The 17,339-nt window shown below is 42.6% G+C and overlaps 1 protein-coding gene across 3 annotated transcripts in view; it reads left to right on the forward strand.

The window, feature by feature from the left end:
* Positions 1–1,179: 1,179 nt before the first annotated feature.
* The window catches only part of APAF1 (apoptotic peptidase activating factor 1), a 123,445-nt gene continuing 107,285 nt past the window's right edge, over positions 1,180–17,339 (forward strand). Inside the window, exons 1-5 of one of the 3 annotated variants that reach the window (XM_040344340.1) lie at positions 1,180–1,281; positions 9,132–9,347; positions 9,818–10,007; positions 15,040–15,237; positions 16,435–16,618. In XM_040344340.1, coding sequence (XP_040200274.1) covers positions 9,210–9,347; positions 9,818–10,007; positions 15,040–15,237; positions 16,435–16,618 — 710 coding nt within the window. In that variant the 5' untranslated portion in view covers positions 1,180–1,281; positions 9,132–9,209. Of the gene's footprint in view, positions 1,282–1,324; positions 1,521–9,131; positions 9,348–9,817; positions 10,008–15,039; positions 15,238–16,434; positions 16,619–17,339 lie in introns of those variants that run through there. The other 2 variants (XR_005747927.1, XM_040344339.1) reach the window with 2 other exon arrangements.

Genomic DNA, 17,339 nt, shown 5'->3' on the forward strand with positions numbered 1-17,339 from the left:
CCAGATCCACGTACAGCGGCGCATCTCTCCGCCGGGCGCAGCGTATCTAAGATACACTACGCCGCTGTAACTTATTTTTTTTTTCGAATCCTCAAAGAATTTGCGCCGTAAGTTACAGCGGCGTAGTGTATCTTTGGCGGCGTAATGGCGCGGCAATCAAATCTCCTTGATGGGGGCGTGTTTTATGTAAATACGTTGTGACCCGACGTAAACAAAGTTTTTTTTTTTTAACTGCGCATGCGCCGTCCGTGGGGGTATCCCAGTGCGCATGCTCGAAATTAACCCGGAACAAGCCAATGCTCACGACGGTGACGTCATTCTACGCAAATCCCTATACGCAAACGACGTAAAAAATTCAAAATGCGAGGCAGGAACGACGGCCATACTTAACATTGAGTACGCCACCATAAAGTAGCTTTAACTATACGCCGGAAAAAGCCGAACGCAAACGACGTAAAAAAATGCGCCGTTCGTGGATCGCCGTAACTAGCTAATTTGCATACTCGACGCGGAATTTGAAGGAAACGCCACCTAGCGGCCGCCGAAAAATTGCATCTAAGATCCGACGGCGTACTAAGACATACGCCTGTCGGATCGATCCGAGATGCCGTCGTATCTTGTTTTGTAGATACAAAACAAAGATACGACGCGCAAAATTTGAAATTACGCGGCGTATCAAGAGATACGCCAGCGTAATTCTTTTGTGGATCTGCCCCCTAGCTGTCCATGCTGTAAGGGCCTCTGCGCCCACGTGAATGAGCCCTGCACAAAATATAACAACATTTATTGTGTGTGAATTTCCACGCTGGATCTTTGTGAACCTGACCTACGGCCTTACATACATGGGTGCCCTAAAATTCAGGCGTGCCCAATAAACACAGGTGCTCTGCGCCCGTAAAAAGCTGCAGCATTACGCCAGTACTGGAATAAATACGCACTTCTGTATAGACCTACGACCTGCGATTGTACAATCAGATTGCTGCATGTATCACATGCTTTTATCACTCCCCAATCAATCTCTCGGCCATTACTTTGGCAGCCCGTGTCATTCCCGGCCATGCTATTAATGGTAAATGAAAGGAGAAGGCAGCGCTGTTGTTTACATGTTGCCCCATGTCCCAGACTTGCTTTGTCACGGTGTTTATAAGTCCAGACAGCAGAAGGGCGGGGCAGTGACCTCAGTCCGGGATATATTATACATAAGCCTGCACCCCATCCCGCACAACACAGCGGCCTTCCTCCCAGCACTGACAGCACTTCGCCCCGCCCACCTACAGCCAGGTGAGTGACCAGGAGCCCCCAGCAGGTCAGCAACACACGCGCTCCAATGCACGGACACGTCTCTCATAGACCGTCATGGGCAGAGGAAGCAGGGAGAGCAGGAAGTGCTGCAGATTAACCCTTCTATTGTCACACAGCGGAGCTTCAGTGGTTAACAGGAAGTGAGGCGCGTCAGGGGCCGCGGAGCATGCTGGGGGATGTAGTTGTTGCTATCGCGGCGGGATATGAATAGGGCTCAGGTAGGGCTCGGCTCTGTCAGAGGGATTTCTTCTATTTGGGGGGGCAGTGTATGAAACATGAGGGCTGTGTGGGGGTACAGCGGAGTGCTATGGGATAGACGCTGCCTGTGTGGCAGGAGCAAGAACATATTGTTTATTATGTGGTTGTTTTTCTATAGGGGGGTGGTGCTATATAGAGAGGACCTATTGTGGTCAATTCGTTACCCTGTCTGCTGACACATAAAACTTCCTGAAAGGAGACCTGTCTTCATTGCTGACCTCCTCCTGGAGACAAGAACCATTCCTTTTATGGGGAACCGAGCTCTAAACTCTCCCCACTGAACCAGTGAGAGCTGATTAAAGTAACACTATAGGAAGATATATTTTTTTATGGTTATGGCTAGAGTAAGGCAGGCTATAACCCCCATCATATTTTTTTTTTGTTGCTATCTGTGTCCCCTTGGGGAGATTTACCTCCACTTCCTGTCTCATAACCAAAGTAGGAGGTTGGAGAAAATCCCTGCAACTTAAAGTGGTTTTAAAGGCATGAATGTTTATTTCTTACCTTAACCACTTAAGGATCGGAAGGATTTACCCCCTTAACCGCTTCCCCACCGCCGTATAGTTATATGATGGCCGCAGGAACCCTTTGTTCCTCTGGGTGGCCGTCATATGACGTCCTGGGATTCCCTGCAGTTGCGGCGCACACACTCGCCACATCACTGGGGACCCGATGCATGTGCCCGGCGGCCGCGATGTCCGCCGGGCACCCGCGATTGCTTGTTACAGAGCAGGGACGTGGATCTGTGTGTGTAAACACACAGATCCATGTCCTGTCAGGTGAGAGGAGATCGATCCGTGTGTTCCCATTACAGAGGAACACTGATCGGTCCCCTCCTTCTACAGTTAGAATCACTCCCTAGGACACACAATTAACCCCTTGATCATCCTTAGTGTTAACCCCTTCCCTGCCAGTCACATTAATACAGTAATCAATGCATTTTTATAGCACTGGTCTCTGTATAAATGTGATCGGTCACAATCACGATAAAAATCGCAAGTCGCCGCCATTACTAGTTAAAAAAAAAAAAAAATCCATAATTCTATCCCCTATTTTGTAGACGCTATAACTTTTGAGCAATCCAATCAATATATGCTTATTGCAATATATATATATATATATATATATATATATATATATATATATATATATATATATATATATATATTTTTTTTTTTACCAAAAATATGTAGAAGAATACACCTCGGCCTAAACTGAGGGAAAAAAAATGTTTTTTTTTTAAAAAAAAAGTTGGGATATTTATTATAGCAAAAGGTATTTTTTTTTTCAAAATTGTCGCTCCTTTTTTTTTGTTTATAGCAAATAAACTGCAGAGGTGATCACATACCACCAAAATAAAGCTCTATTTGTGGGGGCAAAAAATGATCAAAATTAATTTGGGTACAAAGTCACATGACCACACAATTCTCATTCAAAGTGTGACAGCGCTGAAAGCTAAAAATTGGCCTGGGCAGGAAGAGGGTGAAAATGGCCGTTATGGAAGTGGTTAAAGTGGATGTAAATATTTATTATTATTATTATTATTATTATTATTATTATTTTATTTTTTTTTAATTAAGGATTTCACCTTGTACAGTATAGGATTTCATGTCATCTGTGCCCAGTCTTGCCACAAAGAGTTAATCCAGCTCTGAGCAATCCTCTTTTATTGTTCAGTGAGGTAAAAACTGACACACAGAGAAATAGGACTCTGTTAGGTAGATTCAGAAGGAGTTAGGCCGGCTTATCAGTAGATAAGCCGACCTAACTCGGAATCTAAGCCGACCTATGTTTAAGCGTATGCTCAAACAGAGATACGCTTAAACATATCTAAGATACGACGGCTTGCACCGTCCTATCTTAGATTGCAATTTTTCGGATGGCTGCTAGGTGGCGCTTCCATTGCGGTCGGCGTAGATTATGTAAATGAGTTTGTACGCCGATTCATGAACGTACACCCGGCCGCCGCAGTCAATTTACGCCGTTTACGTAAGAGATAGGCCGCGTAGAGTTAGAGCTAGGCTCTAGTGGAATAGTAATGTCAAGTATGGCCGCCGTTCCCGCGTCGAAATTTTAAATTTTTACGTCGTTTGCGTAAGTCGTTCGTGAATCGGGATTTACGTAGTTTACGTCCACGTCAAAATCAATAGGCCCGTGCGGCGTACTTAGCCGCAATGCACACTGGGAAATGTAGTCGCCCGGCACATGCGCAGTGAAAAAAAACGTCAAAAACGTGAGGTCAAGCCTCATTGCCATGAAACACGCCCCCCCTCCAAGTCATTTGAATTCGGCGCCCTTACGCCCGCCCGCTTTAGGCTACGCCGCCGTAGATTAGCAGGCAAGTATATTGAGAATCATTACTAGCCTAGCTAATTTACGGCAGCGTAGCCTAAACAGGCTAAGCTACGCCGCCGTAACTTTACACGATTGTACCTGAATCTACCTATGTTTCTCCCCCTTGCTGGGAGTGACACGTGATTTACATATCTCAGGCGCTAGTGTGAGAAAGACATTCTGTGTACTTCAGATCCCCCTCCTCCTTACTTCTGCAGCTCTCCCAGGATTGGCTGCTCCACACCTCAGCATGATTGGGCATGCTGAAGTCATGTGGTGACTTTTCTGGGTTTTGACTAGATGTTGGTGATCATAGCAGAAGTTCAGTGTAAGGAATACACAGGATAAAATGCATATTGACAAGGGGAGTGTAGAGGTGGGCGGGGAGTCTACTGACATCATGACTCCACCCACCGAGCTCCGGAAAACAGACCCACCCACAGAATCTGCAGTTTTTCGGGTCTCATAACAGACAGAGGGGAGACATTTGACAGGTAAGGATACATGCAGGAGGCATGTATATCCCTATAGATAAGCACTATAAGAGTGGGTTTACATCCACTTTAATGACCAGGCCATTATTGTGATATGGCACTGCGCTGCTTTAACTGACAATTGCACAGTCATGCGACTCTGTATCCAAACAAAGTTTATGCCCCCCCCCACAAACATAGCTTTCTTTTGGTGGTATTTGATCACCTCTGCAGTTTTTATTTTTTGCACTAAACAAAAAAAAAAGCGACAATTTTGAAAAACAACATTTTTTTTTAACTTTTTGCTACAATAAATATTCCCACAAAACCAATAAAAACAAACACATTTCTTCCTCTGTTTAGACCAAAATATATTTTTCATATGTTTGGTAAAAAAAAAATCGCAATAAGCATATATTGGTTTGCGCAAAATTTATAGCATCTACAAAATAGGGGATGGATTTAGGGACTTTTTTTATTATTTATTTTTTACTAGTAATGGCGGTGATCTCTGGTGTTTTTTTTTTTTTTTAGCAGGATTGCAGCTGACAGATGGGACACCTAACTGACAATCTACCAGTAGATTGCAGACAGATGACTTGTAGATCGCAGTCTGGGCTTGCTGACCCACCATTCTAGAGCATCCAGTGCAATGCACGTGGCTAATTGTAAAGTTGGAGCTATAGTAGGGAGCAAGAGCCGCATAAGCCGATGCCTCCTCTGTAGTGCCGGCTGCTATACCATGCGGAGTGATACCAACTGTATATTTTATCCCAGCTAGTGGTCTCCAGAGTGGTGCAGGAAAGAAGAGATCTTCAGGTCAGTGTGGAGCATAATAGTATAGGGCTGCTTTCACACTGATGTGCTGCAGTTTAAACCCATGATTGCCGTGCAATGCATGCGATTGCAACACAGTAGTACGGCAATTGGAAGTTTAAATCAGGTGTGCGGAGACAACACTGTGCCCGATGATCTTTGACTTCTCTTATGATGTTCAAGTAAATCTCCACCTCTTAACCTCCTTAGCGGTATTCCCGAGTCTGGCTCGGGGGGGATTTTTCATACAAAATGAGGTATCCCCGAGCCAGACTCGGGATTGCATTGCAGGATACAGGGGGAAGTTACTTATATTGTCCCTGGATCCTGCGATGTGTCCCCGCTGTGTGTGCGGGCTCCTCCGCTGTGTCTCCTCGCTCGATTCACAGTGCCGAGCTCCGTTCCCTACGACGTTACGACGCATGGGATGGAGTTCGGCGGCAAATTCAAAAAGTGTAACACACAATACACATACAGTATACTGTAATCTTACAGATTACAGTACTGTATAAAATAATTACACATCCCCTTTGTCCCTAGTGGTCTGCCCAGTGTCCTGCATGCAGTTTTATATAATAAAAACTGTTCTTTCTGCCTGGGAACTGAGATTGTCCATAGCAACCAAAAACTGTCCCTTTACATTAAATGCTTTTAGAGCAGCTAGAAAACAGCGATAATAAATTACAATCATTTGCAGAATTGAGCGATATCGATTTGTGGGGAAATTCGTCATCAAACAATAAAAGTAATGACAGCGACAATTCTGCAACTGAGAAAATTTCAGTGTTTTTGATTTGATTACATTATTGCTGAATTTTTATTATTATTACATTATTATTTTTTATAGTTATTTATTATATTATAATTTATGATTTTGTGTTTCAAACTTTATCATACCCGTGATGTCTACTAGACTCTTGTTTGGACAGATTTAAGTGAGTTATTCCTAAGAATTGCATGCCTACAGTATAAAACGCCAAATTTCCATGCAAAATAATGGTACCGCTTTCAGCACCTAAAACCAGAAGGAATCGTACCACCAGGGAGGTTAAAGCTTGCCTACCCCTGATGTAAACCATACTTTATTACAGGTTAGTTACAGTGCCTTGCGAAATTATTATTAGTATTATTTGCGACCTTTTGCCACATTTCGGGCTTCAAACATAAAGATATAAAACTGTAATTTTTTTTTGAAGAATCAACAACAAGTGGGACACAATCATAAAGTGGAACGAAATTTATTGGATATTTCAAACTTTTTTAACAAATAAAAAACTGAAAAATTGGGAGTGCAAAATTATTCAGCCCCCTTAAGTTAATACTTTGTAGCGCCACCCTTTGCTGCGATTACAGCTGTAAGTCGCTAGGGGTATGTCTCTATCAGTTTTGCACATCGAGAGACTGAAATTTTTGCCCATTCCTCCTTGCAAAACAGCTCAAGCTCAGTGAGGTTGAATGGAGAGCGTTTGTGAAAAGCAGTTTTCAGTTCTTTCCACAGATTCTCGATTGGATTCAGGTCTGGACTTTGACTTGGCCATTCTAACACCTGGATATGTTTATTTGTGAACCATTCCATTGTAGATTTTGCTTTATGTTTTGGATCATTGTCTTGTTGGAAGACAAACCTCCGCCCTGTCTCAGGTCTTTTGCAGTCTCCATCAGGTTTTCTTCCAGAATGGTCCTGTATTTGGCTCCATCCATCTTCCCATCAATTTTAACCATCTTCCCTGTCCCTGCTGAAGAAAAGTAGGCCCAAACCATGATGCTGCCACCACCATGTTTCACAGTGGGGATGGTGTGTTCAGGGTAATGAGCTGTGTTGCTTTTACGCCAAACATAACGTTTTGCATTGTTGCCAAAAAGTTTGATTTTGGTTTCATCTGACCAGAGCATCTTCTTCCTCATGTTTGGTGTGTCTCCCAGGTGGCTTGTGGCAAACTTTAAACAACACTTTTTATGGATATCTTTAAGAAATGTCTTTCTTCTTGCCACTCTTCCATAAAGGCCAGATTTGTGCAGTATACGACTGATTGTTGTCCTATGGACAGAGTCTCCCACCTCAGCTGTAGATCTCTGCAGTTCATCCAGAGTGATCATGGGCCTCTTGGCTGCATCTCTGATCATTCTTCTCCTTGTATGAGCTGAAAGTTTAGAGGGACGGCCAGGTCTTCGTAGATTTGCAGTGGTCTGATACTCCTTCCGTTTCAATATTATCTCTTGCACAGTGCTCCTTGGGATGTGTAAAGCTTGGGAAATCTTTTTGTATCCAAATCCGGCTTTAAACTTCTCCACAACACTATCTCGGACCTGCCTGGTGTGTTCCTTGTTCTTCATGATGCTCTCTGCGCTTTTAACGGACCTCTGAGACTATCACAGTGCAGGTGCATTTATACGGAGACTTGATTACACACAGGTGGATTCTATTTATCATCATTAGTCATTTAGGTCAACATTGGATCATTCAGAGATCCTCACTGAACTCCTGGAGAGAGTTTGCTGCACTGAAAGTAAAGGAGCTGAATAATTTTGTACGCCCAATTTTTCAGTTTTATTTGTTAAAAAAGTTTGAAATATCCAATAAATTTCGTTTCACTTTATGATTGTGTCCCACTTGTTGATTCTTCAAAAAAAATTACAGTTTTATATCTTTATGTTTGAAGCCTGAAATGTGGCAAAAGGTCGCAAAGCTCAAGGGGGCCTTATACTTTCGCAAGGCACATATATATATATATATATATATAAATTACAGCGCTCAACAATGTCCGGGCGCCTGGTCGCAATTGGCACAAGAAATAGTGACCTGGCACCCGGGGAAGCTTAGGCCTGCCTCAATTACCGGCCGTGCGCCCCCACCTGCCCCGCAGGCCGGTAATTGAGACCGCGGCTTTGCGGCCTTCTGCAGGCCTTGGCTTCCTTCTGTGATCTGGCCTCATCTTGTGGTGGCTGTTGGCATTACAAGTAAAACAGCAATCCAGCAATTCTAATGTGTTTTTCACTGCCATCTCCTTCCCTCTAATTAGAGCCCCCAAACATTATATATATTTTTTATTCTAACACGCTAGAGAATAAAATGGCTGCTTTTGCAATACTTTCTGTCACACCGTATTCGCGCAGCGGTCTTCCAAGCGCACTTTTTTGGGGAAAAAAATACACTTTTTTAATATAAAAATAAGACAACAGTAAAGTCAGCCCAATTTTTTTTTTTTATATTTTGAAAGATAATTTTACGCCGAGTAAATTGATACCCAACATGTCACGCTTCAAAGTTGCCTCCGCTCGTGGAATGGCGATAAACATTTACCCTTTTAAATCTCCATAGGCGACGTTTAAAAAATTCTACAGGTTGGATGTTTTGAGTTACAGAGGAGGTCTAGGGCTAGAATTATTGCTCTCACTCTACCAATCGCGGCGATACCTCACGTGTGGTTTGAATACCGTTTACATATGCGGGCGCTACTCACGAATGCGTTTGCGCACGAGCTTGGCGGGACGGGCGTGTTTTCTGGCTCCTAACTTTTTTAGCTGGCTCCGAGATTCCAAGAAAATTTGTCAAACCCTGTGTGTGTGTGTGTGTGTGTGTGTGTGTGTGTGTATAAAATATATATATATATATATATATATATATATATATATATATATATATATATATATATATATATATATATATATATTAAGGAAAATAATGAATTTAATCCATTTTGGAATAAGGCATAACATAACAAATTGTGGAAGAAGTGAAGCGCTGTGAATATTTTCTGGATGCACTGTACATTACCATGTAATGTCTGATAATTTTATTTTTTTCTATCATTTTGAGCTACGACTTTGTGCACTTTAGTATTTTATCAATGTTGTTTTTATTGTGTTTTGTTTTATTATTCCTTGTCTCAAGCAACATATATTTGCTTTTATTTATGTATTATTTTTACAAATTTTTATTTTCCACAGGTGACTACAGTTTTATTGTTTACACTTGACAAGTTGATATATCCTGTCACCTAAAAGCACTTAGAAATAAATGAGAAAATGGATGAAAGAGCCCGCAGCTTGCTGCTGCAAAACCGAGCAGCACTGGCAAAGGACATCAGGACTGCCTACATCATGGATCACATGATTGGCGATGAAGTCATTACACCGCAAGAGGAAGAGAAAGTGAAAAGTCAGGTAACCTTGATATAGCGTTTCATAATATTTAATTTTATTAACATTTTTACTCCAAACATCTATGTGTGGACAATTTTTCTTTTTGAACAGACAAATCAGGATCTATAAGAAATCCGAAAGTTGCTAAACTAAATGCTCTAGTAAATGTTACCTCTCCAAAGATATACAACATGTAGCACCTGGAGCTCCTGGGCAGGGAAATGTGCCCAAACCTTATTGTATGGCCCCAGGCTGCTATATGCATGAGTCCTTAATCTATTCTATCCTGTAAAAACCTCATCATTTCCTATGTTTTATAAACTTTCTATGTTGTGTGTTGGTTACAATTTTTATATTAATTGTAGGAAATATCACAATTAATATATCAGTTTATCAGCTGTTTGTTTATTTAAATATACCAGGTTATCAGCCTATTCCCTTTGTGTAAATACTGTTTTTTTATTTTGTGTTCTATCCTTTTTATCTGGTAGGTTACTCACGTTGACCGAGCCCACCGGCTGATTGATTTGCTTCTCGGCAAAGACAATCGTGCATATGTTTCCTTTTACAATGCTCTGCTACATGAAGGGTACAAAGACCTGGCTGCACTTCTTAAAGGAGCTACTTCTATTGATGTGACTGGTAGTATCAAAGCTGCAGTGAATGGTATTACATCATTTGGTGAGTGTTTACAGCAGAAACTGGTGCTTAGTGGTGCACTATGAGGCAGTCATAAGCTACTAGCAATGCCAAGATTGGGGAGGATGTTTTGTCATAAAAAGTTGTTGTGACAATGTTTGTCTCTTCCTTTTGAATGTTGTATACAGAAGAAGAAACATTTGTATAACAAACAAATCCACATTTTAATTATGTAGCAGCTGTAACTTCCTGTTGACTATCATGTACCAACAGATCATTATTTTTCAAAGTCTTATACCGGTGATCTGCCGATATGGTTTCTCCTATCGATATGGTTCCCCTCTTGACTGCACAGGCGCAATCCGAGCCGACGGAAATCACCAAACCTGAGCAGCTGTAGCAAGAGGTCCAGGGCGGCGTGGAATGTGCTGTAAGTGGCCAGTCGGCGCTTGCTCGGCCTCCTGGCTCTTTTTTTTTTTTTTTTTTTTTTTTTTTTTTTAACATCCTCCAATCCACGGGGATGTCAAGGAATGAGCCTGGATGCCACCCGAGGTTCGGAGATTTCCGTGGGCTTCGTCTGCGCCTGCGCAATGAAGCAGGGAACTATCTCGCTAGGGGAACTAGATCGACAAGACACCGGCTCTCCTGACTTAACAACCAGGTTCCGTTCCAGTGACCAGGTTGTTGAACGAATTGGTCGCTAAACATAGAGCCATAAGCAATCAATATTTTAAGCATTCTTAACTACTGTACTGTGTTCTGGAAGGTCTAAACACACAGCTCCAATTCAACGACATTGTTTAATTTGCATAAATACAGAACACTATAATATAAACAACACAAATCCTGTACTGTATGTAGCGCCCTGCACCTGTTGATCAGGTGCTGCTTTAAATTTAGTGGGGTCTGAGCTGTTATTTGGCTCAGACAAGAAGGATTAAGGGCAATTTAGCCTCTGTTTCAGCCGTGACTGTGCTGGGAGTGTCCACCGTTGTTCGCCTAGGGGTGTCATTACCATCCCAGGCCAAGGGTGGCAGCAGCAAGGTCAAGGTGCATTGGGTATTCCCCTCGGCAGCAAATCAATGGGAGTGGTTGCTTGCTGTGCATGCCGGGGAGGGGTGCTTAAGGGACAGACACCATTAGGGTGAGGTCATCGGGGTCTGTCGTCCCACGCGCCTCATGGCCCGCCTGGCCTGAGGTACGTGTTTTGAATCCTGGTTCCGGGACTTTGTTGGCCCGGGGCTGTGACTTAGTTTGTAAGCCCAGTAGTCTGGCTGGGGCCTGCCTTGCAGAGGTGATCCTTTGCTGTCCGTCCTGCGGGAGGAAGCCACTTGATGAAGAAAGGCAGGGGAGGACCTATCCTGGAGAGGGCCATGCAAGAGGCTGGTACCTTAGGTGAAGGCCTGGAAACTTCATCGAAGGATGCACCGCACACCGAGGCTGGACAGTGTCGCTTGTCGGGCCTAAAAGTTCTACCAAAGCTAAGCTAAAGAGATCCGGGTGCTGAATCCTGTGGCAGAGGATTCCGGACCAAAGTGTCTCCTAATAAAGGAAGGTCCGTGGCAGAGACTGTACTTTGTGCGCCATCCCGGCTGCTAGGCCTTGGAGAAGGACCTCTCAGGGTGAGCAATACCCACTCTGGCTAGAGTGGCGACGATAACTGTTTGCTGGAAGCAGGAGTGTTTCCCTATTTGTGACTACACATCTGAACCTACCTACCTTTTCCACCCCTTCTTCTTTTCTACTGAAATTCTTCAAAATAAACCCAAGAAAAAGAAGTGCATTGTGTTGACATTGAAATTCTTCAGGCTCTCTTTTCACCCTGGACAGCGAAAATAACCCGCAGCTCCTCCGGGGGTAGTGCTACATGTACAATACAATGATGTATAGTGCCCAAAGAGCTGGTCGTAAGTCTGAGCGGTCCTTAAACGAGGAAAGTCTGTATGTGGAACAGAAATTATTCAGCATGCCGGAATGCTTTTTTTCCAGCGCTTCTACACACTGTCAGTTTTGCAGGCTTGCTGACATTTATTTATAACCTACATGGATGCCACCCAGTAATGCTGGCAGTGCTGAGATCTTTCTGTTTACGTAAAGTTGGTTAGCATAGCATGATTTCTTTCATGCACTCCTAATTTATCATGTATCTAACATCACAGCAATGTTTGTACACTGTTGTTTACAAGCCATAAAACGGTCACACTGCTGTATCAAGAATGGTGGTTTGGTTTGATATGGAAGGGTGGTGAACATATAGTAAAACATTCTCAGAGATCATTATATTTTAAACAACAAGGAAAACCAATTTTTGACCTTTGTATAGTTCCCTCATTTTGGTTTGAATTTACTTTTTTATTTTTATAATCCTCCCATAGAGAGAATTCACAGGGCACCTCAAATGGACAGTGGAAGTGTGCTTCGTGAAACCTTTCCTGTTTCACTACCTCTCCCTATATCTTTTATAATTCTTGCAAAAGTGTGCACAAATCTGCCAAATCATAGGGTATCTCCAAACATAACTATTTCTTTTGACAACACCAGAGGAGGCCACAGCTCTGCAAAAGGGGTTAGTGCAGTTTAGGGTGGGTAGATTTATTGAAGTTTGTATAAATCTTCCAAAGGCAAGCTGAACTTCTGAGCCATGTGCTTAGAAGACATAGGGGTAGATTTACTAAAGCTGGTGCACTCAGAATCTGGTTCAGCTGTACATGGTAGCCAATTGGCTTCTAACCTCAGCTTGCTCAATTAAAGGCGTTGTAAATGTACAATTTTTTTTTTTCCTAAATAGCTTTCTTTACCTTAGTGCAGTCCTCCTTCACTTACCTCATCCTTCAATTTTGCTTTTAAATGTTCTTAAGTGAAGGAGGACTGCACAAAGGTAAAGGAAGCTATTTAGGGAAAAAAAATTGTACCATTACAACCTAAAGGTTGATGAAGGAAGGCAGGGGAGGACCTATCCTGGAGAGGGCCATGCAAGAAGCTGGTACCTTAGGTGAAGGCCTGGAAACTTCATCGAAGGATGCACTGCACACCGAGAGGCTGTCGGGCCTAAAAGCTAAGCTAAAGAGATCCGGGTGCTGAATCCTGTGGCAGAGGATTCCGGACCATAGTGTCTCCTAATAAAGGAAGGTCCGTGGCAGAGACTGTACTTTGTGCGCCATCCCGGCTGCTAGGCAATACAACCTGGAAGTTGATTGGTTTCTATGCAGAAGTCCTTTTGCACTCTCCAGCTTTAGTAAATAAACCTCCATAATGTATACCCTGGCTGCTCCCTCACACTCATCTTCTTCAAGTTCTGTAGTTAACGCTCCATCTCACCAGGCAACTCTCCAGACCACTTATTGAAACCAGTGCTCTGTCTGTGAAGCTGATGTTCAATCACAAATTTAGCATGATATAAAATCATGTAAGTGTAACACATATATTGCCTTACAGAGAAATCTTGGTACACTGCTTTTCTCTCCGGAGAGACAGCGCCATCTTTGTTCAGGAATAATGTAGGGGTCAGCACTTACTTTAGGCCCCTTTTGCATGGGGCGGATGGTCTGCTCCACTTATGCAGAGTGGACACAGACAAAGCCTGATGTCCTTTTATGGAGGGTTGGATGTAAATGGGCCGTCTCTCCGTTTACACCACGCAGCCATTTGATCCGATCTGCTAGACTGATGGGGAACAAATCCCCACTTGTCTGTTTTTAGTGAACAAGATCGGATCACATGTCTGACACCTGCCGCTCCATAGAGGACAATGGATGGTCTGATCGGGTCCACTTTAAAAACTTAAAGGGCGGACCCGATTGGTGCATATGTGTTAAAGGGGACTTATGGATAAAGATCCTGGCTCATTGATAACACAATTATGTTGATCCTGGTGCAATCCTAAAGCCTAGTACACAAGGGCGGAATGACGTTCGTGTCGCATGACATTCGACCCGTGTGTATGGCAGTCAGGCTAGGCTGGCTTCTGTTGAAATAATCAACACGAGCTGGTTATCTAGCTGACAATTTGGGACCAGCAAGGCAACATGGTAACAATGTGCAATCTTACAAACATATAGGGGGCAAACACTGCAATAATAACCAAAATATGTATTTACTGAAAATACTATTTAAAATCGAGCTGCTCTTAGGAAATATTGCCCAAAGCTTTGTATGGCCTTTTCTTAATCGCCGTCTATATATAATACATACATTGCTTAACAAGCTGTACTAGTGTTCTCCTAGCATGCACAAGCTGGATTTACACAAGGTCACACATTTGTACAGGAAGTGCCAGACGACAGTGAACCAAACCAGAGCAGCAGTTCCACAAAGTTGTGACTTTAATAGTGTGGTATCCCCAAAAAAATACCACATTGAAGCCTTGCTAAGTATGGTACAATAAATGTCTGTGTGTTTATTTGGATAAAAGCATTTTGGGGGAGTGGAACCCACATGCAAAAGGTGAAAAATGGTTTATTATGTCTATCAAAAACAAAAAATTAACAGTGTTTGGGTGGTTTGAACCATGAAAGTATGACGAACCGTGTTGAATGAGTAAGACAGTGCAGCATGAGGTTAGAGAATTGGTACCTCCACTAAAAGCCTTTGGGTGAAAGAGAAAATAATTCTAACGTTCTGCTTCAGTAAGGTTTTGCTTGAGCTTAGTTTTTGGGTTTATACGAAAATTGCATTCATGTGGATTACTATGTTGTAGTGACAGATTGCTTTCTGTTCTGGTGACAATGTAAAATCTTCCCAGCAGGACACAGATAACATTAAAAAGCTTTGGCTAGAATTATATTACAGGCATACCCCGGTTTTAAGTACACAATTGGGTTTATTTACTAAAGCTGAAAAGCAAAAAATCAGGCTCACTTCTGCATAAAAACCAATGAGCTTCCAGGTTTTATTACCAGTCTTAATTGAACAAGCTGGGGATAGAAGCTCATTGGTTTCTATGCAGAAGTGAGCCTGATTTTGCACTTTCCAGCTTTAGTAAATAAACCCAATTGTGTACTTAAAACCGGGGTATGCCTGTATAATGCCATCACTGACTTTTTAATATATATAAAAACATTTTTTTTGTCTCTAGTAAAAACAGCTTTGTGTGAAGGTGGGGTACCACAGAGACCTGTCGTGTTTGTCACTCGGAAGCATCTTATACAGAATATCCAGGACTGCTTATACAGTTTGAGCAACGATGCTGGTTGGGTTACAGTGTATGGGATGGCAGGCTGCGGCAAGTCAGTGTTAGCGGCTGAAGCACTCCGGGACCACCAGATCCTAAATGGTAATGCTGACAAATCTCTTCATCTTTCATTAATTTGTTTTTTAAAGTGTTTTTCTAGGCAAAACCTAGACCCCTGGAAAAAAAAATCCATGATCAGAGCTTAGAGATGCAACGGCTGTAAGATCTTACTGCACATCTCATTGTTGACATCCATACAGGGATGGATGCACTGCTTTGGATGCAGATAGACTAGCTGGTAAACACAGGCTTGCTGTCAGGTGGTACACTTCTTCGATGCCTTGTGGCTGTGTCCTCGTATACACATTTTTGTCCCAAATATGCTACTTGAATTGGCACTAGGTCTCCCAAATGTCAATTGTCCTAGCATTTGCCTGTTGGGGTTGGTGGGGGATCTTGATTGGCTTCCATACTAAAAAAACTGGAAACAGCTGATTAATGCTGCCTTTCTATTGTATAGCCTATACCACTAGGGGTACACCAACAATGTTTTGATAAAATATTCAGCCCTTGGATCGATTCTGCTTTTACTGCCCGACCCTGCTGGGTTTCCTGTAGCCCACGATTTCCTTTTGTCAAATATATTCCTATAACTTTGACTGTTTGAGGCTGGGTTCACACTGGTGTGCTGTGAGAGATCACATGTGATTCGCACCGCACTGCAAATCACATGCAATGTCCGTGCAATGCGATTTCAGCCATACAGATAGTATGGCTAATATCGCACCACATTTAGACCAAACGCGCACAGGGTCCTTTTTTTGGTCTGCACCAGAATCGGATCGCATGGGTGTTCACACCTATGCGATCCGATTCATGTCCGAACTGTCAGTTCGTAGTGCAAAATGCGATCTGAAATGGGGGTGTCGTTAATGTTGTTTGAAACTCCCCAGCAGTTCGCATATGGCAGTGTGAACTGCCGTGCGAGTCGGGTGCGATGTGGGAACCCGCGGTGGATTCGCAGGGTTCTTGCATCGCACTAGTGTGAACCCGTTCTAACAGGATATATTATGTAATATTTGTGAAACTTGTATCTTACATGTGGGATACGGACACTTAGGCTCCATGCACACTGAAGCTTAAAAAAAAATGCCAGTAGCTTTGCAGGGAGCCTTTCAATGGTTTTTAGCATTTTTGCAATAGTTTTAATCAGCGTTTTTCAGTGTAGCTTTTTTCTCCTTAGTACAGTAATTGGTTGGTTTTACCAATAACGAATTTCTTCCATATTCTTTTGTGCAGACTGTTTTCCAGGGGGAGTACATTGGGTTTCTATTGGGAAACAGGACAAAGCAGGACTGCTGATGAAGCTGCAGAATCTCTGTACACGTCTGGATCAGGACTGCAAGTATTCACAGAGACCCCCTCTCAACATTGAGGAGGCAAGAGACCGCCTGCGACTACTCTTGAACCGCCTTTTCCCTAGGTAAATGGTGCACTTAGAATGAACAGTACCTTTTTATTTGTTTACAAATGTTTTTTATTGAGACAAAGTAAAATATACAGTCATAGGACAGTACATAACATAAAATGAATGATAAAGAAACAATCATGCAAATCAAAACAAAAAAGAAAAATATTGAAGCATACAAAACTAAAATACATACAAAAATAAATAAAAAATGCACCGATCATTAATATTAGACATTAAATACACCTACAAAACCGTAGGGAGGGTATACCTGAGAGTACCACTCATGCATGTTCCGGTGACCCGGATTGGCCACAGTTGTGTGGCAGTAAAATTTGCCTATGGGTTTTCCAACCTTCCCATCTACTCTCGAACAAGTGCATCTTATCCTGTAGTGTATACAAAATCCTCTCCATAAGCATAATCAAATCCATTCTATGTAGAATAGAGGACAGGGGTATTACGGGAGTCTTCCAGTGCAGAGCAATAGCCCATAAGGTAGAAATACAAATGGTATGTATAAGACATTCTTCTTTACGGAATATACCTGGGATCGGTGCACCAAGGAGACACATGGAGACTGTGAGCTGTAGAGAGGTACCAGGGATTGCAGAAGCAATGGCGGTTACTTTCCTCCAAACTGGGGAAAGTAGTACACAGTCCCAAAATATGTGTTTAAAGGTACCTGGGAGCTGACAACCCCTAAAGCATAGTCCAGATGTTCCTGGAAACATGG

Source organism: Rana temporaria, chromosome 3 (assembly GCF_905171775.1).
Source record: "Rana temporaria chromosome 3, aRanTem1.1, whole genome shotgun sequence".
In the NCBI taxonomy this organism is placed as follows: Eukaryota; Metazoa; Chordata; class Amphibia; order Anura; family Ranidae; genus Rana; species Rana temporaria.